General features: G+C 49.3%; 1 protein-coding gene across 13 annotated transcripts in view; it reads left to right on the top strand.

Annotated features, from left to right (window-relative positions):
- TRAK1 (trafficking kinesin protein 1) overlaps positions 1–20,298 on the top strand; it is a 117,384-nt gene that overhangs the window by 60,673 nt on the left and 36,413 nt on the right. For all 13 annotated transcript variants that reach the window (XR_004383092.1, XM_032861101.1, XM_032861094.1 and 10 more), the window contains one exon: positions 14,226–14,302. Coding sequence is in view for 12 of the 13 variants with exons in the window: in XM_032861094.1 (XP_032716985.1) it covers positions 14,226–14,302 (77 nt within the window). In the remaining variant the exon portion in view is untranslated. The remainder of the gene's footprint in view (positions 1–14,225; positions 14,303–20,298) is intronic.

The following is a 20,298-nucleotide window of genomic DNA, read 5'->3' as shown; positions in this document are numbered from 1 at the left end:
TTTGGCTTTCTCCCACAACCCAGAGAAATCCCAGAGAAAGGGATTTTTGGGGTGCAGCTGGATGTTTCAATGGTGACTGCATGTCTGTTCCTTAGGTCTTGAGTAAAATCAGTGCGAATACCTTTCCAAAATTCTGCTCTGTGATGATCTCTTTTCATGTCTCAACCAAACTTTACTTTAGAAATTATTTATAATCGGCTATATAACAAAAGTTTCTCTTTTGAGGTTTCTGTCCTGAAGATACTAACATTTCCCCTGCTGGACAGTTAAAAGCATTACTTTGGAGAAAGCAGGGAAAGGGGACGGCCAGGAGAGAGCCAGGGGACTCTGTGCTAAGGCTAGGTGTCCTCCCCGGCCCTATCACAGAGGAGATAGTGGAGGTGGATGGAGAAGTGTCTGGCCGATGGGGACTGCACATGAGTCAGGTTCCCGAAATACTCAGGAGAAAGGCATCCGTGTGTTCTTGTAGGTTTACCTGGATCAGCTGCTGTCCCTTACAGCTATGGGACTGTAGCCTGCAGTCCGTGTGCCCACATCACCTGGGACCTGGTTAGAAATGCACATTCTTGGGCCCCAGACCCACAGAGTCACAACCCACTTTTTAACAAGATCTTCCAAGGCTTCCCATGTGGATGAAAGTGTGGGATGAGTGGTCACTGTAAAGCAGAGCAGGATGATTTTAGAAACCACTCATTGAACCATACGATTCTAAATTAAAGACTATACCAGGTTCTGGAGCAGTGTCTTATAGCCTAGGCAAGAGAAGAAAAAACGTTGTATTGAAAATGTTTCCTATATCTGTATTTTTAACCTTAAGGCAGAAACTCTGAGCCAGATGATGGTGATGAGACCCAGTGTTTGTTTTGTATTTATTGCATGGGCCGAGCACCTATCTCAGTACTTTCTATGAGTCTGTGCATTTAATCCTTAAAGCAGCCATATGCAGTGAAGTGCTGTTACCATTTCCATTTCACAGGTTTATAAGAGGAAACTTATGTGACCTTGTTCAGAGTCATGGAGCTAGTAAGTGATTTCAACCTATGTAGAATGGCTCAGGGGCCCTCTGCTCTTAAACCATTGTGCTAGCAGTTCCCAAAGTGGGTAGCATCAGCATCACCCAGGATTGTGTTAGAAATGCGCATTCTCGGGGCCAGCCCCAGAATGTGGGGACCTGCTGAGCCAGACACCCTGGGGTGGGGCCTGGCAGACTGGGTTTTAACATGCCCTCTGGCTGATTCCGACGTACATTATCCTGTGCCATTATCCTGTGCTGGGCCACGTTTCATAGATAACCGTGGGTGTTGGTTCGCAACCCTTTCCAGAGCTTCCTGGGTGTAATCTGAAACCCGCCCCCATTCCCTGTGGGTAGCGAGAGATGAAGGAGGAGGCAGGCCACTCCAGATTGGTAGGTGGCAGGTTTTACAAGCAAAGAGAACTTCCGTAGGAGGCTTGCCTTGGGCAGCTGGAAGACAGTGGGTCCCCACACCTGCCTGCCAAACCTTAGAAGTTTATAGAGAAGCTTTAACAGGGTTTAGTCACGTATACTGTGCAGGTGTTCTCAACATTACCTTACCATCTCAAGGCTTTGACCTTGGAATGGCCTCTGGGAGCAGGAAAGGCCAGCAGAACCCACATTCTAAGGATAGGATAGGTAGGATAGGATAGGATAGGGAGCCTCTGAGTGCCCAGGTCCGGCTCACAGGTCACCTGAAGGTGGTCACATCTTTTTTGGCATGCCCCAACACAGGTCCCCTACTTGAAGATTACATTCAAGGGGGGCCACTGCTCTGTATTTGCCATCTCATAGACTTAATTTCCCTCTCATAGACTTAAATTCTTTGTTCCTTCCCATTCCATTGCCTTCCTTTCTCCAATAAAATGCTCAAGTGTCCTGGAGGGGTGAAGTGTTAACAGTAATTTCAGGACAGTGAGCTCCAAAGAAAGACACTTTATTGCCAGTGTGCTTCCTTTTCTTTGTAAAATGAAATTCATGAAACTGGCTCCTGGCTGCAGGAAGTCTGGGGCATGGATCAGAAGACGGCGGTTTAGTTTGACAGGTTTGGTTTCTGGGGCCAGTCCTGTGTCCCGGAGCAAGCCACTTGCTGGACAGGCTCTTGCTTTTCTCCAGCGCTGTCGTACTGCCTGTGTCTTGCAAGCAAGACAAGATGGGAAGCAAGTCCTGTGTGTGGAAGAGAAGTGCTCTTGGGTAATGAAATTATGTGCAGGATGTGGTTCTGAGCTGGTTTAGGTGGTTTTCTCCCCTGTAAACTGACCTAAAAGAAGTGCTGGGTTGCTCTGATAGCTGTGGGTCTGGGACACATTTATTCTCTTAGGTCACCTCGTGGGGGTGATAGGTACTTTCCAATGTCACCCTTTAACCTTCAAAACAGCCTTTGAAATAAATGCTCCTCCCATTTGCTCTCAGCGCAATGGAGGCTGAGCTGGGTTGTCCCTGACCTGGGTTGTCTCTGACCTGGGTTCCCCCACCGTCATCCTGCCTGGGGTCTGCCTTCCACCACACCCAGGCGCAAAGCTAATGGAGCTGAAGGCCCTTCCTGGCCTCTCCTCATGTAATGGTTCTAACCCATGAGGCGGGCGCTCCCAAGAGAAGTAGCCTACTCACACCAGGCAGCTGTGAGGGGCGGCTTGGTGCTCGCTGTCCTCCCGGGAGAAGATGTCTGGGTTCTGTGTCTTCTGGCCACTGAGGACTTGAACAGCACACAAACGGCTTTGACCCGAAGCAGGTTTGGGCTGCGTGGCATTTTTGAAGGAGGCCTCTGCTTGTTTGCCGCAGTCCCCTCTACTCGGGCTGAGAGTGGTCGGGGGGCAGGGGGCAGGCCTCAGTGCTGCTGGAGTGAAGTTCTAGGTCATGCCCCCCTCCGCGCCGAGCAGGGTGCTGGCACTGGCACCAGGAAAACACCGGTGAAGAGCAAAGTTTTGTGGTCATTTCCTTGTGGTTTGCTGTGTGGCAGATTCCTACCACTTTCTCAAGGGAGTGCCTAAGGAATCCCGATTTCATAACTTTTTTTCTCATCTGGACATTCCTTGAGGCTGTTACTCAACTGCAAAGTTCCTCACCCTGTCCCTGGCAGGTAGCAGGATCGGAAAAGAGCATATGGAATTCTCTGGGGTTTACCTGGTGCCCTCATAGCAGGTTTTGGTTTTCTGAGCCCACGGGCTGCGGAGGAGCCTTAGTCCTGGTGCGTGCTGGACCAGGGCTGGGTTCTCTGTCTTCTGGCCACTGAGGACTTGAACAGCGCAGAAACAGCATTGACCCAAAGCAGGTTTGGGCTACGTGGTGTTCTTGAAGGAGGCCTCTGCTTGTTTGCCGCAGTCCCCTCTGCTTGGGCTGAGAGTGGACAGGGGTCGGGGGCAGGGCTCAGTGCTGCTGCAGTGACGTTCTAGGAGTGCTGGGGTTCTGGTGAAGTGCTGCTGGAGTGAAGTCCAGCAGGGCTGGACCCCACTGGTGGCCAGGACGGAAGTGGCCCCATCCGTGTTTTGCACAAAAGGCAGTTTTCAGGTGTCTAGCACTAACCAGAAATGGTCATCTGGAAAAGCAGAGTTGGAGAAAACACCAGTTGGCAGTAGGAACCTAGCAAGAGCTTGATGGAGAGCCTCCGGCCAGGGGACTCTGTGCATGGTGGCACCCTGCTGGGCTGTGCCCATTCTCCAGCTGGTTCAAAGGTGCAGACGGAGAGGCAGCGCCAACAGCACATTCCTCCAGTTTGAGAGGGAAATTGCCAGCTGCGTAGAGGGTGCTGGATGGGGGGTGTTTGTGATGTCTGCCCCAGAGCAGGCACCATCAGGGTCCCACCCTGGTGTCTGTGTTGACAGGGTGGCCGGCAGCATGTGAGCAAGCTGTGTAGGACTCTCTGCTGTAGGTCACACAGGAGGAAGGAGCTGACCCAGCTTATCAGTACTGGCTCAGCACTGTTTGCTCTTGGTGTTCATGACCTTGGTCTCCAGCCTGGGGTTTGGTTAGTGGTATCCATGGCCACCCCATGCAGGCCTCCAGCGATGTCAGTTGCTTGGGATGGTCCTCTGACTGGGGTGCAGGGACCAGCATTAACCTAGGGTGGGTTGAGGACAAGGCTTGCCTAGGGCCTGTGTTCTTTTGGGGTCCCTTTGCTGCTCTGCCCACTTCTGGCCCCTGTCCCCAACCCCTTGCCATCCCCAGTCTTCTTGTATCTGAGCTTCCAGCAGTGCCTCTTCTGGCACTTCCTGCTGGGTCCTCTCTGTCATGCTCGTTTATGCAAGTTCCTTACCTGCTTGAGGTTCATGCATTTACTCAGTAGACTGTGGTTAAGCTCTCCATCTTGGAGGGGGTGTCACGGCAATCAGGCCTTCCCATGATAGTTCTGTGACCCAGGGGCATTTCTTCATCTCTAAAGGGTGGACAGCAGTAATACTTCTGTCCTGGGATGAATGTAAACACTGAAGGGGGCGATAGCCATCCAGCACTTGGCAGAGCGCCAGCACGTGGTGAGCCGTCATCAGATATCCCCATGGTGGAAGGACACCAGAGATCAACTGAGTATTCTAGCCTAGGGTCAGGTGGATGTTTATGGCATACAGGAGTTTGTGCTTATGTTGGTGGACTAACCACTTGGCCTCCCTCCCTGCCTGGTGTGTTAAATGGGGATCATTTGTACGTAGTGGAGCTGTGCTGGGTTTTAAGTGAAATAGCCCAGTCTGTTGTGAGATGCCCAGGGTAGCAGGTGACATGTTGTAGATACTCAGTAGGTGTTTCGTTTCTCCTTCCCCGCGTCTTCAGGAGTTTGCCGCCGTGCTCTGCTCTCGGCCCACCTTGGAAGGGAAAGTGACTCAGTCAAACAGTCACACTGGCATTGTAGTGAGTGGTGGTGATGAGCAGTGAAATGTAACCAGACTGTATTGTCTGGTTTGAGCTCTTGGCAGTGCTGCCCCTCCCCCACCCACAGTGCACACGCAGTCACTGGTGGTGACTAGACAGACTGCTCTTGTAGCGGGCCGGCCTCTGCCACCACGCTGTCCCAGAGCCCAGCTCCTGGGGCTGCGGTGACAAACCAGCACTTTGCACTGAGAGGAGCAGTAGCCTCGGTCAACCCATTTGCTTCTGGCCTGAGACCACGGCTGCATATTAGTTGATGCCTTTCCTTTGAACGCTGATTCTTTCTTAGCAGCTTCCTTCCTCATCCCTTTGTGTCCCATTGGACTTGAGACTGCCATTTTCCAAGTGGCTTCTTTCCCCCACCCCCAGCCCCAGGGACGTGGGAGAGAAGGGGAGGCGATACTCTGGGACCTTTGCTTATCTTGGGGTGACCAGATATACCCTGAGGCTTTAATGTTTTCATCCCTCTCTGTGGTATTGGTTAGACATGAGCCAAAATCTTCCTTTTTTTGAGTATCAGTTATGTGTTGGTCCCCAAAGAAGGCTCCGCTGCCTTCCTGTGACGTCCATAGCCCAGGTGGGAGGGGACGTGGGCCATTTGTAGAATTACATTCATTGGAGCGCTGGGTGGCTGAGTCATTAAGTGTGTGCCTTCGGCTCAGGTCAGGATCCTAGGGTCCTGGAATGGAGCCCTTCCCCTATCTTGGAGCCCCAAGTCAGGGTTCCTGCTTAGCGGGGAGCCTGCTTCTCCCTTTCTCTCTGCCTGCTACTCCCCCTGCTGTGCTCTCTCTATGAAATAAATAAATAAAATCTTTTGTTTTTGGTTTTTTTTTTTTTTAAAGAATTACGTTCTTGGGGCTCCTGGGTGGCTCAGTGGGTTAAAGCCTCTGCCTTTGGCTCAGGTCATGATCCCAGGGTCTTGGGATTGAGCCCTGCATCCGGGCTCTCTGCTCAGCGGGGAGCCTGCTTCCTCCTCTCTCTCTCTCTGCCTCTCTGCCTACTCTCTCTCTGTATCAAATAAATAAAATCTTAAAAAAATAAAAAGAATTATGTTCTTTATGGCCTAGGTTGTGGCTGTTTTTGGTGGGTCATCACCCTATTCCTATAGCTTCTTCAAGGGCTACATCAAAATAGTTATTTTGTGCGTTTGTTTAAGCCAAATAATGTGTGTCTTATGGGTCTGGTAGTTAATCCACTTGGGCTGTTGGGCTAAGTCTGAATGAATTTGAAGATAGGGGAAGGACAACAGCTGCTCCAGGGACGAGGCTGTAACTTGGGAGGAGAGTGTATGTCGGGGAAGGGCGTCCAGAGTCCCTCTTTTCCATAACTGGACCGAAGTGGCGCTTGGTTTCCTTATAGATCTACCACCTGAGCACATTTTCATGACAGTTGTCCAAGTGAAAGTCCTAGATCGTCTCTGTGGGGGTGGATGAGTACATTTGTGTGCTTTCGATCACGGCAGGTTTTGGACTGGGGGACTGCTGTGTGGTCTGGGGAAGGCTCGGTCAGGGTTTAAGGCTGTGAAATAAGGCTTTTACACTATCACATAACGGGGCAGTGGTTGGAACAGAGTCTGTGTAGTTTCTGTACATGTGGTTGCCTATTTGGTAACTTAAAATATTGAGGTATTACTTACATACCATAAAACTCAGCTACTTTAAATGGACAGTGTAATGCTTTTGAGGAAATTCTCAGAGGGGTACAGCCATCACCCTAGTCCAGCTGTAGAACATGTGTATGCCCTCCCCGTGTGAGCTCCCTCATGCCCGTTTCTGGCTAGTCCATTCCCACTCCCAGCTGCAGCCCCCGCTAAGCTGTTTCTGTCCCATTTGCCTGTACTGGATACTTCATAGGAAGGCATCCTAAAGGTATGGTCTTTTGTGTCGGGCTGCTTCTGAGCGTAGGCTGCCGAGGTCCCTCCACTTGCTGCGTATACCAAGCCTCCATTCCTTTTTACAGCTATGTAACTTGCCAGGGGGCAGATGTACCACATTCTGTTTATATGTTCACCAGGAGAGTGTCATTTGGGCTGTTTCCACTCTCTGGCTCTCATGAATAATGCTGCTGTAAACATTTGTGTGCAAGTTTTATGTGGACATAGGTTTTTCTTTCTTTTGTACAGAGGCCTAAGGGACTTGTCAAGTTTGTGACCTTAGGCCATTCATCTGACTTCTCAGAGCCGGAGTTTCTCTGCCATAAAGTATGGGGACACAGGTGTCTAACCCACCAGCACGGTGAGTGGCCAAGGCACGCAGGTGCTGCTGCCATTTAAAGATGTCCCCCTGCCTTTGGGGCGCTTGGGTGGCTCAGTAGATTAAGCCTCTGCCTTCGGCCCAGGTCATGATCCCAGGGTCCTGGCATCGAGCCCCACATCAGGCTCCCTGCTCAGTAGGGACCTTGCTTCTCTTTCTGCCCCCGCCCCCATTCATGTTCTTTCTCGCTTGCTCTGCTCACTCTCTCCCAAATAAATTAAAAAAAAAAAAAAAAAAAAAAAAAAAGTCCCCCTCATCAACGTGCTTTGCCAGATTGGCCTAGTCTGGGAGTCTGCTCGCCATCTTCTAAGGGAAGGCTGACGGGGAAAGCCGCAGTCTTTACACGGGCAGGCGGACTGTTGTCCTGCTGGGCCTCGGGGAGGAGCAGGAAGGCCCCAGCTGGAGAAGCAGGCGAGAGACAGTCCCTGCAGAAGGAAAGAGGCACATGTGGCACCAAGCCAAACCAAATTCAAAAGCATCTAGACAAAGCTTTAAATAAAGGACATTTGTTTTGTCATGCCTGGAAACTTAGCCCCAGTGCTGACTCACTTAGAATTTCACAAGGGTGGGGGGCATTTTTTTAGTCTGTGGCTTTCAGGTTCTGAACCTTCCACTCCTTGCCTTACCTGGGGGCAGGACAGACAGTAAGTACTTACTAGATTGACTTCCTGGAGGATGGGGGCCAACTGTAGGGATGCTTTTTCAACTGGCACTGGTCAGAGTGAGAGAGGGATAATCCACTGATTTGTGGACTCTTCCCTGACACCTCAACTGGGCATATTGAAAGCTTATTCAATATGTTTAGGGTTTTTATAAATATTATAGAAAATAAAAATTCACTTTTTAAAAGATTTTAAGGTAAGAGGAGAATTTATCAGGGAGGGGACTTGGAAGCAGGTTCTAAGTTTGAAAAGCAATGTTCTAATTAATTAAAGGATCTGTGAATAAGCTAGAACACGTAGCCAAACAACCCCAAATGCAAATATTATGGGCAGTCATGAATATCTTCTCTCCATTCATGGATATCGGTGACTTGGTCTTTGTGTTGTAAGGGAGCGATGTCTCCTGAGGTCTTGGCGCTTGCGCACACACACATGCGCACGCACACACACACACACACACACACACACACACACTTATAATTTAATCGTATAATATGTGCACTTTTGTCTGTATACACATATATATATTTGTACATGTGCAAAACATTCATTTATTTGCTTCAAAGATGTGTAAAACTGACAGGAGAAATGTTACCAAAATTAGGTTAAGAAGTGATGAGAGCTACTCTTTCACACAACTTGAGGAGACTCTTTCCACCACGATGCAGTACCTAAGTGAGCAGTGAGGATTGCCAACCAGAGTTTCTTGGAGAAGCCTGGTAAGGCCAAAAATGTCAAGGGGGTCTTGTTGAGTCCTTTAATGTGATGAGAAGGCACGGGTTCATCGGCAGAGCGGGTCATATGCTGGAACCTTCTTGCCCTCCACTCCATTGGTCAGGCTTGCAGTTCTGCGTCTGACCTCCTGCTCTGGCCGCTCCATGGCCTGCCCCACCCCTGCCCATTTCTCCCACTGCTGCCCTGGGGCTCCTTCCCAGGTGCGTGTCTGATCTGACCCTGGAGTCCCACACCATCCCCCACCCCTGCTGATTCTGGCCCCTTGTTTTCTTCCCTGCGGGGGTTTCTCTTGGGCCTCAGGTGGTCACCCCGAGCTTCCCACTCACAGCATCTCCTCATTAGGCAGGCACTCATCTCTCTTCAGGGCCTGCTCTCTGTAGATATTGGGGATTTCTTGGCTGGCATCTCAGGTCTATGAACAGGAACTGTAAAACGGCTGCCAGCATTTATTCTCAAAAATGTCTGGGGCATGGTTTAATTTGCATAAAGTTTGCTGATTTTCAGCCAGAGCTGCCCACCCGCCTCCCTCGGAGCTGCACCCTCCTCCTTGCCCCAGTTAGCTGACAGCCCAGTACAGGCCTTGCTCTCTCTGCTTGGCCTGCCCAGGGCCACTCATTCCAGTCTGGTTTACTGATTTCACCTGCCCACCCAAGGATAGGCACTGGGTTCTTCTCTCATTGCAGACCATGATTTAGCTCCTGGGAAGGCATTCCTTGCTGCTGTGGGCCTCCTGCTACAGGTGGTTGTGTGGCTCTCTGCCTGACACGTTATTCCCGTAGTGACCTCAGCCGCTGCCCCCCTTGCCAGTGACTTCATTAGGGCCGCCCCGTCGTGCTTCTGACCTTCTGTCACATGCACCTGTCTTTGTGGGGGACAGTAGGCCTAAGAAGTGGAGTGCCCGTGTCCCCTCTGTTCTGGTGAGAAGCCCACATCCTGTCTTTCTGATTTACCTCCCATCCCATCCTGTCTCTTAACTCTCTGAGCAAGAGAGACCACTTCTCTCCATTTTACAGCCATTTAAGATTTCCTTGGATTAATCAACAGCCTTGACTACCCCCACCCCCCACTTCTCTGTACTGTAGCCAGAATTTTTTCTGAAATACAGCTCTTAGGTGGACACTTCCTCTTTGAGAACGGCTTCTGCTGTCCCATCATGGAAGCCCAGGCTCCTTAAACGGACTTGCCGGGCCTCACACACCCTGGGCCCCGGCCCAGCGTTACCCGGAAGGGGCATGTGGGTGGTCTGTTTTCTCTTTGCCTCGGAAGGAGCAGGTCTTCCGTCCTGGTGATCACAGAGTCTGCTGCCCTTTTGAGACACGTTAGTTTGATACTGCAGGAGGGGTGCTGTGTGTATGGTGTATCAGCTTTGCTACTGTGGGCATGTTAAACTTCTCTTTCTAGGACTTAGACCCTAGTTTGTTCATGTTACCGTGGAGGTTTATGGCTGTGCTTTTACTTTAGTGTTTGTTTTTTCAACATCCTTTGAGTGGAAGTGGATTGATGTGCTAGCGCTCCTTTGGTCAGAACTGGAGCCTCCCTTTGGAATGTCGTTCCCATGGAGAGAGAAACAGGACCATGGTCTCTTGTAGATTGAATATCTAGAAAGTCTGTGCTTGGAAGGTGCAGCCTATACTTGTCTCACTGTTTAAAGGCATTGTTGGTTCTTTGCCCACTTCTTTGTTCTCACCCCAGCCCCCTCATTTCTTGGAAGAGGAACCCAAGACACACAATTACAGGGCTTGTCCAGGGCCTCATGACCTCGGTAGAGTCTCCTGTGGAAACCTAAGCCTCAGAGCCCTGGCGCCGGGGATCTCTGTCCTACACCACAGATGCTTCTTGCTCTGTTTCTGGGTCCTGAATATTGTTGATGTGTGCTGGCCTCAGCCTTGCCCTTGTGTTCTCTATGGCTCCCTAGCTCAGGATGCAAGCCAGACTGGCCGACGACCTGCAGTCCTGCTGTGTAGCCATGACCTTGGTCGGGTCCTTCACATCTCAGTTTTCTCATCTGTGGAATGGTCATCGTGACAGCACCCACCCTGCAGGGCTGCGGTGAGGATTAAGGAAAAAGCACATTAAATCCCCCGGACTTAGTAGAAACTGTGTGAATGTTAACGGCTGCCCCTGTTGGGCATCTCTTCTTAGACTGACATCACCATTTGGTAGCTTTATGACATCAGAGGAGTGACTTAACCTCTCTGGGCCTCAGTTTCCCATTTTATTTTTTAAAATATTTTATTTATTTATTTGACAGAGAGAGCGATCACAAGCAGGCAGAGAGGCAGGCAGAGAGTGAGGAGGAAGCAGGCTCCCTGCTGAGCAGAGAGCCCGATGCGGGCCTTGATCCCAGGACCCTGAGCGGAAGGCAGAGGCTTAACCCACTGAGCCACCCAGCAGTTTCCCATTTTAAAATGGGGTTAGTGTAAGTTCCCATCCTGCCGTATTTATCAGTCATCCATATAAAGGGCTATTGAGCATGGCCCGGCCATAGGAGATGTGCTCAGTAAAGGTCTGCTGCTGCTGCTGTTACTGATTTCTCTAAAAAGTTACATCAGGGAGGATCCCAGGACCCTCTATTGTAGTCAACTGTATACGTTCTGAGAAATATTTTAAGTCATTTTTCCCCCATCAGTACATGGTCACTACAAAAAAAAAATTTTGAATTTGTAATGCTATCTAAATGTCAATATTTTTATGACTCTTCTAATTTTTTCCTGTTTTTATTATAAATCAGTACATCTTCTCTTCATTGGGATTATATATATAATATTATATATAATATTATATATATAATATATATGTATATATTTATTTATTTAACAGGGAGAGACACAGCAAGAGAGGGAACCCAAGCAGGGGCAGTGGGAGAGGGAGAAGCAGACTTCCCGCTGAGCAGGGAGCCTGATGCGGGGCTCCATCCCAGGACCCTGGGATCATAACCTGAGCTGAAGGCAGAGGCTTAACCCACTGAGCCCCCCAGGAACCCCAGATTACATGTATTTTTCAAAGCATTACTGGAACAACAATACACATCCTTTAATAGCTCAGAGTCAGCAGTGGTTTTTCATTTATGCTTCTGACTTCCGAAGCTGGACTCTCTCAAAGGCCTGGGGACTTTTGGAAGGTCTCTCCCTCACTCTGCAGCCCTTACTGAACGTGAAAAGTCACACCTGCCCTCCTATCCCTGTGTGCGTGGCAACAATATGTATCTGGTTCATGCTAGGAAAAAACCCCACTGGTCCAAGTGTATACATACTATTGGGTCAATGGTTAAAGCACATTAAAGCTTTTTGAAAATTAGCTTTAGAAAAGGAAACACGAGGGATCTTTGTGGTGGTGGATACACAACCAACACAGTAATAGGATTGTTGAGAGCTTACGAGTCCCATGTGGGGGCATGCTTGCACGCTCAGACGAGTAAGAATTAAGCTGGGGAAATCCGAGTTAGCTTCGTGGATTGTATCAGTGTCAGTGCCCTGGTTGTGATATTTCACAGAATGTTACCATCTGTGAGAAACTGGGTAAAGGGTGTTAGGGACCTCTGTATTATTTCATACATCTGCATGTGATTATCTACACATGATTAACTTAAAAAATTCGCCTAAAAATAGAAGTGTAATTTCTTATTAATACAATCCCAGAGGAAAAAAGCAGCTTGGAATCCTGCTGTCTCCTGTTTGGGTGACATGGAGACCGATTCAAGTCTAGCCTGGTTTTCTTTTTCTCCACATTAGCAGAGTACTTGGCCCTCTAAGTTAAGGGCTGGGGTAGGCAGTAAGCAGGGCCCCCTGGTCACAACATTGGGTTCCACACAGAGGCCTTTTGTTACTGCTAGGATCTGTTTCTTGTTAATGAGCTGGGTGTGCCGATGCTTGTCTGTGGGGCCAACAGGCTGGGGGGGCCTCCTGCATCTTTTCCTGCAATGCTGCCGCAGAGCACAGTTGTACCCCCCACCTCATTCCTGTGAAAACGAACTCCTGCGGGAGCACAGGAATCTTCTCTTAAGGATTTCTCCTGCCCTGGGTTGATGAACAATTTAGAGCAGTTTGAGCTGTCCTCCACCTCCATCAAGTTAAATTCTGGTTTAAACCAACCCTTACATGAAGCTCTCTGGTTTTTGCTAGCAGGGCAGCCCCCACTGGAGGCCAGGGAAGGAAAGCGCCCGAGGCAGCGTACTTCCTTCAGTCCCACAGAAGTGTCTGGTGGAGGAGAGAGCTGGAAGGGGGTTTCAGATTTGGAACCAGATTTCAGATCTCCTTAAGCTAGAAAATCATTCCAACGGATCCGCTTTCTCTGAGCTCATTCACTAGGGTGATCTTTACTTGCATTTAATAAAATATTTAGAGACCTATCGCATTCCTCTTGCAGCTTGCCATTAGCAATGCTACAGGAGGTTGGCTTAGTAACCCACTTGATTCCCAGCTGCCTTGCTTGGGCCGTTACTGAATGTGGGTCATTGTGAAAGCTGAACCAAGTCTTCGGCTCTTAAGGAATTATTTTGTAGAATCTTAGTTATAAGGAGTTACCGGGACCATATTAATGGCAGAAGTGGCAACTTTCAAATAATTTTTCACTTGGGTCCTAGAGGGACTTACGTTCATTCCTTCCACCACAGAATAAAACCTGTGACACCCTTCTTGGTGTTTGCGGAATTGCAAATCGATTCCTTGCCATGGATTTAAAATAAAACCGCCCTGCGATTTTTCCGCAGACTTAAGTGTTCTTTTGTGGCACGACCTTTTACTCCAACAGAAGGAGAACAAAGACCCACGCACCCTCAGGTGGCCCGCGTAGCCTCTCATGACCACAGCCAATTAGATACGTGGTGAAATACCAGTCTGCAAGCTGTGTATTGGTCCGTGGCAGGAATGGTATCAGCCTTTTTGGTGTGGATTAAAAAGAATCGACAACCCTAGTTTTCATGGTAGGGAAACTGGTTGCCTTGCCTTAGAATTTAGGCTGTTTGGAGAGGGGAGGGGAGGGGCTGCACCATTATGAAATGATCAGCTAAGATTGTTATTTATTTATTTATTTATAAGATTTTACTTATTATTTATTTATTTATCTGACAGGCAGAGATCACAAGTAGGCAGAGAGGCGGGTGGGGGTGGGGAAGCAGGCTCCCCGCTGAGCAGAGAGACCCTGCGGGGCTCGATTCCAGGACCCTGAGATCATGATCTGAGCTGAAGGCAGAGGCTTAACCCACTGAGCCACCCAGGCACCCCCTAAGATTGTTATTTAATAATTATACCAGTAGCCCGTTTCTGAAGGATCCTACTCCGTCCATGCGGTTGGGTCTCTGTGGTTGGCGAGCTCTAGACCCTCGGGATGGTTTCTGATCCCTCACACACTGGTGGCTGTGCTGCTGACCCATTTCAGTTTGCTGAGTTTACATGAAGCCAGACTCCTTTCTAATCCAGCGTCTTGTCCCCCATGCCACCCCTATATGTGTGCATGAGCGTGGCACACACAGACACATACGCACAGTCAGAACCTTGCAGGATTGGAAGTTACCCCATCCTCTGAGTCCCTCCGAGGCTCTTCTCTGGAACTGGGAAATGAAATCTGGTGGTGCCGAGTGCAGTGTGGGTCGAACCCGGCCAAACCAGCGACCCTTTGTGCCTGACTTAAAGGCCGCTTTATTAGATGGGTTATTTGTTTGGCTGGTTTGTGACATCCGTAGCTCATTGCCACTTTTGTTTCTTGCAGTTTTATGTGCTGAAAGAGTTGGCCAGATGACTAAGACGTATAATGACATAGATGCTGTCACTCGGCTTCTTGAGGAGGTAAGTGCTTCTGGCGAGGCCGAGGGCTGCTTATGATTGACTGATTATAACTTACATTGATTAAAGCATACATGGTTGTTGGTACAAAGCAGTGCCTTTGCTTTTTGAACTGATAGCTCCACAGGTCTTTGTAGCTGTAACTTTGTACAAGGTATGTTAGGTCTTTAAAAGGAATGTATAAATGACACAAAATAGGAATGTTTGCTAGAAGACCCAATTTAAGACTTTTAAAAACCCTGAAAGTATTTTGTAATGCTATACTTTAAGGGTATCCAAAAGCATCCAAAGAAGACATCATCATGATATCTTTGTAGTTTTTTGGAACTTACCTCAGGTTAAAGGGATATTACACAGCATAGAAATAACCAAAAATCATTGTGGGAAAGAAAAATTATGAAACTTGCTTAGAAGTGGATGAGCTTTCGGTATTTTAGGGACTCTGTTTTTCTCGGTTTCTTCTTAGCATTCTGTTGGCAGTTGAGAATCCCAGGGCTTTGCATACCTCTACAAATAGATGAGCACCATATATGTACCCCCATGCCTAGAACCAGCCAGAACACAGAAGGTTCTTATAGGTGTAGGTGTATATTGAATAAGTACCTGTCTTTAAACGTTATCTGTCCTTAATGGCACCAGTGCTAACTTAGACCCTTGTTTCTGCTCTGGAACCAAGGTTGACTTGGGGTCATGTTACTATTCATCAGCTCTTCCAGGAAAAGGGTAACATGATGTGGGAGACAAAGAAATCATTGTTGTCCTTTTCAGCCACTGGTAGGACAAGGTCGAAACACAGGACCGAGCAGGAGTGGTGGAACCCAGAGTTTTGGGAGGAATCTTTGATTCCCACTTCTATGTATCTCCTCTCCTGTATTTTTCCCATCAGAACATCCAGTATTCTCACGGCTGCTCTGAGGGGTGGACTGTTTGGATTACCCCCTGAGTTCCTCAAGGCTCACCTGCCTAGCCATCCGCTCCCCTCCCTTCTCCTGCAGCCGGTCCTTTCTCCGCTCATGGACCCGGTTGGATGCGTGTGGGCAGAAGCTGAGACTTCTCGGTCACCTGTATGTCACAGCAGTTACCAACAGGTCGGCCCCAAATAAGTGATGTTACGTTTTTGGCCATGAGACAGGGCCATTGCGAGGCCTTCTGGTGGTACTCCAGTTGCTGCCATTATGGTGGCTGGCATTAGGCACTTGGGAGACTCTTGGTTGGCACCAATGACGACTTTTTTTTTTTTTTTAAGATTTTATTTATTTATTTGACAGAGAAAGATCACAAGTAGGCAGAGAGGCTGAGAGAGAGAGAGAGAGAGAGAGAAGCAGACTCCCTGCTGAGCAGAGAGCCAGATGCAGGGCTCGATCCCCGGACCCTGAGATCATGATCTGAGCCAAAGGCAGGGGCTTAACCCACTGAGCCACCCAGGTGCCCAGCATCAATGACTTCTGAAAATGGTTCGTCACAGACCCCTTCCCACTGGTCCTTTCCCCCCAACAGTGCCATGCTGTTTGGGTACCCTGGTATTTCCAGCATCTACTCCTCAGTCCACACTGTTAGCTGTCAGATCTTCTGAGGAGGCTCTGTCTGGACCGTTCTTTTTATTCCAAGCCCACTCCACTCCTCCAGCCCACAGAGCCTCAGGAGGGAGGTTTCTTTTTCTCTCTGTAGCCGCCTGCATCCCAAGCCCATGTGACCTCTTTGCCCCCCCCCCCCCCCCCCGCATACTTATAGACACTTAGAAGTCCTCACTGTGGCAACCAAAGCTACACACAGATTCCGTTCTGAAACCCCCTCCAGCTTGTCACCAGGGACCTCCCCCATCCTTTCCTGGCCTTGAGTGTTGTGTGGCAGGGCTCATGGGGACCTTCAGAGATGTTTGTCACCACGGCTCCAGGGGTTCTGTACCCCCGTGAGCCCTGAGCATGGCAGTCATCCTGCAATTCCCTTTGTCCTGTTCTCCTAGCCAGATTAGCTGGAAGCTTTTCCAAGGTGGGGACCATCCAGGACAGGGGCGCTGGGTGTGTGGGGAGGTCTCTTCCCTTATAACCTTGGAAATGATAGACCGTTTGCAAGTGTCTGCTGCTGTTGTCATGCTTGTTATCAAGGGTGAATTCTTTCTGAGAACTGCGTCTTGTCAGTTCTGCGGTAGCTTTCCGCCACGGGTGCCCCTGGTTTGGGTGAAGGGACCCGAATCAGAGGACAGAAGCAGCCCAGGGCCACACAGCTGCTGTGCACCCCAGGCTGCTAACTGCAGCACCTGGGACTCATGCTTTTGGCTTGAGCGTTGACTGCCCTATTCATTTTGTGGGGAGTATAGTCCATTGGCTGCCAGTGGGACTTTTTATAAAAACACAAACAGGGTCATATTTTTTATGGGATGCTTACTCTGTGAGTGTCCGCCGCCTACCGTGCTTGGTCCCTGCTGAGCTGGCACTGGTGGTGCGGAGCCCCGTCTCTGCTCGGACGTCTGAGGATTGCTCCCAAAGGAGCCGGGCCTGCAGCCCTTCATGCAGAGCCTGGGTGTCTAGTTCCCCGTCCCCCCAGCTCATCTGCTCAGCCAGGGTCACTCCCCAGATGGCAGGCTGTGCTCTTTAAAAAAACAAAACAAAATAAAACAAAACAGAAAAAATCCAAAAAACCTGAGCTGTCAAGAAGAATATTTGTGGGGCGCTTTCTTTGGGTGGCTTTGTGCCCTCTGGGTTCTGTTTTTAGCAGCTCATTCTGGCATGGTCTGTATGTATGTGTGTCTCATTTATAATGCCATTCTTCTCCTCATCCTGATAAGAACCACCTCTGAGTCACTGCCTTTCTTCGGAACTAGGCTGTTCCCCGGTGAAAGGTGAACTGCGTTGGTCACCGGACCGTGGTACTGGGCTGTGTTCTGCTTGGCTTGGCTTTGGTTCCGCTTCCTCTGATCATTTGCTTTGGTTCGCAGGCCAGCCACATGCAGGCAGGGTCAGGGGGTGGGGGGGGGGAGAGAGAGAGAGAGAGAGAGAGAGAGAGAGAGAGAGTGTGTGTGTGTGTGTGTGTGTGTGTGTGTGTGTGTACACGTACTACACACAGGATGCCAAAGCGCAGCCCGTGGCGGGTGGGGAGCTTTTGTTTCTGCCTCTAAGGGGAAGAGGATTCCGCAGCAGCTCTCCTTGGCTTCCTGCCTTTGGATTTACCTTTGGGCAGAGCTTGCCTCCCGCTACTCTGCTACTCTCTCCCCCTCATTTGGAGGGGGTTGTTCTGAGGGCCCCTTAGTCATGCTTTTGATGCTGAGATTGGTGAATGAGATGAGTCAGCCGCCATGTGTGGGAGGCTTGCTGCTCTCCATCTCTGAGGGCTGTTGTCAGACAGCAGGGGTGCCACAGGCAGAAGGGGCTGAGCCAGGTCACTGTCTCTTTAAGCAAAGCAGGGGCAGGCAGAGCAAGCGAGCCCTAGGAATGAGCTCCTCCACCTGGCTGCATTTCCCAGCTGAACGAGGGAACCCTGCTCTTTTAATAGTTAATTTCCAAAGGCCTAAATTCTTTATTTGTAATCTCTCATGCTCACTGTAGTTTAACCCACTGGTCACTTCCTAGCTGCTTTCCTGTTTTTAGCTATAAACATTTACCATATTTTGGCTGGTTGTGTAATAAATGTGAATGTTTCATTTCTGGCATCGTTCAGGAGAAACCAACCAGTCTGTCCTCTTAGTAAAGAAAAACCAGAGCTACTTCACTAAGTTTTTAGTTACTGTAACTTCTAAATGAACTATTTTTAGGTAACTTTTAAGTCATCTCCACACCCAGCGTGGGGCTCGAACCCACAGGCCTGAGAGCAAGAGTCTTATGCTCTACCACCTGAGCCAGCTAGGTACTCCCCTTAGATGACTTTTAGACACCACAGAGCTTGTTTAATTTTTTTCATTTCATCCATAAATAGTTTTACTATAACTTCTTGTCCTTTTTTTTTACCCCCCACAGAGAGTTTATGTTTCTGTTACTATAAAGATTCAATTTTTGGTGTAGATGGGGTGAAAGCTGCCCCACTGTGGGGCAGGGACCGTGAGGAGAGCCCCAGGTCTGAGGTTTTGGGTGTCATGGGGAGGGCGAGGGGCTTCACTGAGTGCACAGCCCATTTGTTTTTCTTCCCCTGCCCGTTGCTCTTGGGCTCTGGCCTTTGTGTGCCATGGGAAGCCCTCACCATCCTTCGGGTGCTCCAGCTGGCCTTACCCAGCGGGCTTTCGTAACTGTAGTTTTTGCTTGATTTGTTTGCCATGGGGTTTGCATGCAGACTGTGGCCAAGACATGCGGAATGTCTGCGCTTGTCCGAACTTCCCACGACCCATGCATGGTGGCAGCGTAGACCAGGGAGGCAGTGAAGCCTCTGGCCTTAAGTGCTTCCTGGGTTTTCAGTCTGAGAATTTATTCTGGTAGATTCAGTGGGCTTGAGTTAGATGCGTGGAGACCACGCTTCCAAAGAGAAATTGACACTGGTGTTGCCTTTTTAAGTGAGCGAGAGCCAGCCCAAACCATTTGCACAAGATGCTGGTTTTGAGTCAGCCTGGAGAGGTAGGTTCCCTCCCACCATTCCTTTGGGTCATTTCCTCCACGTACCCATAAACACTTAGGTTGAGTCTCCGAAGTGATGAAGGGCCACTGAGCAGAGGACCGTCCTTGGAAGACTCTGTGGCAAGCACAGATGAGTTCACAGAAAGGAAAATCTCGGTTCATTGGCTAGAGTCCCTGGTCCCCCTTGTGCCTTGGTAGGCTCAGATTGCGGGGATAAGGTGGAGGTATTTGTGGGCCCTGTGATGTGGCACCTGGCTGGCTTCTGGAGCTACGGTCACAGCAGTGACAGGTTTCCAGACTGTGGGAAATGGAGGGGGGAGTGGCCATCATCTGTGCGAGAGAGAGTGCCAAATCGCATCTAGACTCTTCCCAAATGGCACTTCAACCTCCATTGCTTGGCTCCTATGTCAGTGAAATCCCTGTGATAAGCAAGGGGGAACGTGTGCTGCTCATGCACAGAATTATTCAGGGGGCATATAAAAGTTAGAAATACAAAGTGCTTTTGTTTTCTTCATATCGTACAAGTCTGAATCATAATGCTAGGAGATTTTTTCAAGGGTAGCTAACAGCCAGTCTGCCCCACACCCCCTCCCCACCTAACAGAGGAGGGAACTGGGTTCCAGGGATGTTCAGCCAGAGCCCGATCTCACCGCTGTGGAAGAGCAGTGTTCCCCCGGAGCAGGTAAACTTTTGACCAATATCCACTGTAAGAAACACATCTCAGGTTGCGACTCAGTACTCCCATAAATGAGTATATGACAAGCGAAAGCATAAACATGAAATACCCTCGTTATGTGGAATGCACTTTGGTATTTCAATCTTGTGCTGTTGAATTTCATTTAAAACAAATTATCAGTTGCCATTACAAAAATGATTCTCAACCTACTCATGGTTTATAATGTATGTTTGGAAAAAGCTGACCTAGAGTGTACCTGATCCTTGTTAAATGGAAGCCATTGGCCCAAGGTCATATGGTTAGTTAGTAGCTGGTTAGAAGCTAAGGCTCCTCCCTCGCTTTTTTTTTTTTTTTAAGTTCTATTTATTTATTTGTCAGAGAGAGAGAATGTGTGCGTGTGCACAAACAGACACACACACGCACAAGCGGAGGGAGAGGGAGAAGCAGTTACCCTGCTGAGCAAGAGTCTGGTGGAGGATTTGATCCCAGAACCGTGGGATCATGACCTGAAGGCAGATGCTTAACTGACTGAGCCACCCAGGCATCTGCTTCTCCTGCCCAGCTTTTCTCCTTCTCTAAACTCCACATTCCCATTCCTCTTCTTTTTACACCAGCTGTATGAAATTAGCACAAGCTTCATAAATGATTTAGTTTCCCAGAGCTCCCCTCCCCTTGCTAATCCTACCCACAAGGGAGCAAGTTGAACCTAACCACAGTGGCAAACAGTGTCTCAGCACAGAGGAGTCAGCCTTCGGTGATGGCGTCTGTCCTGCTGTCTGCACTGT

Source organism: Lontra canadensis, unplaced genomic scaffold, assembly GCF_010015895.1.
Source record: "Lontra canadensis isolate GAN:19392208 unplaced genomic scaffold, GSC_riverotter_1.0 scaffold20, whole genome shotgun sequence".
Classification (NCBI taxonomy): Eukaryota; Metazoa; Chordata; class Mammalia; order Carnivora; family Mustelidae; genus Lontra; species Lontra canadensis.
This window is presented reverse-complemented; position numbering and strand designations above follow the sequence as displayed.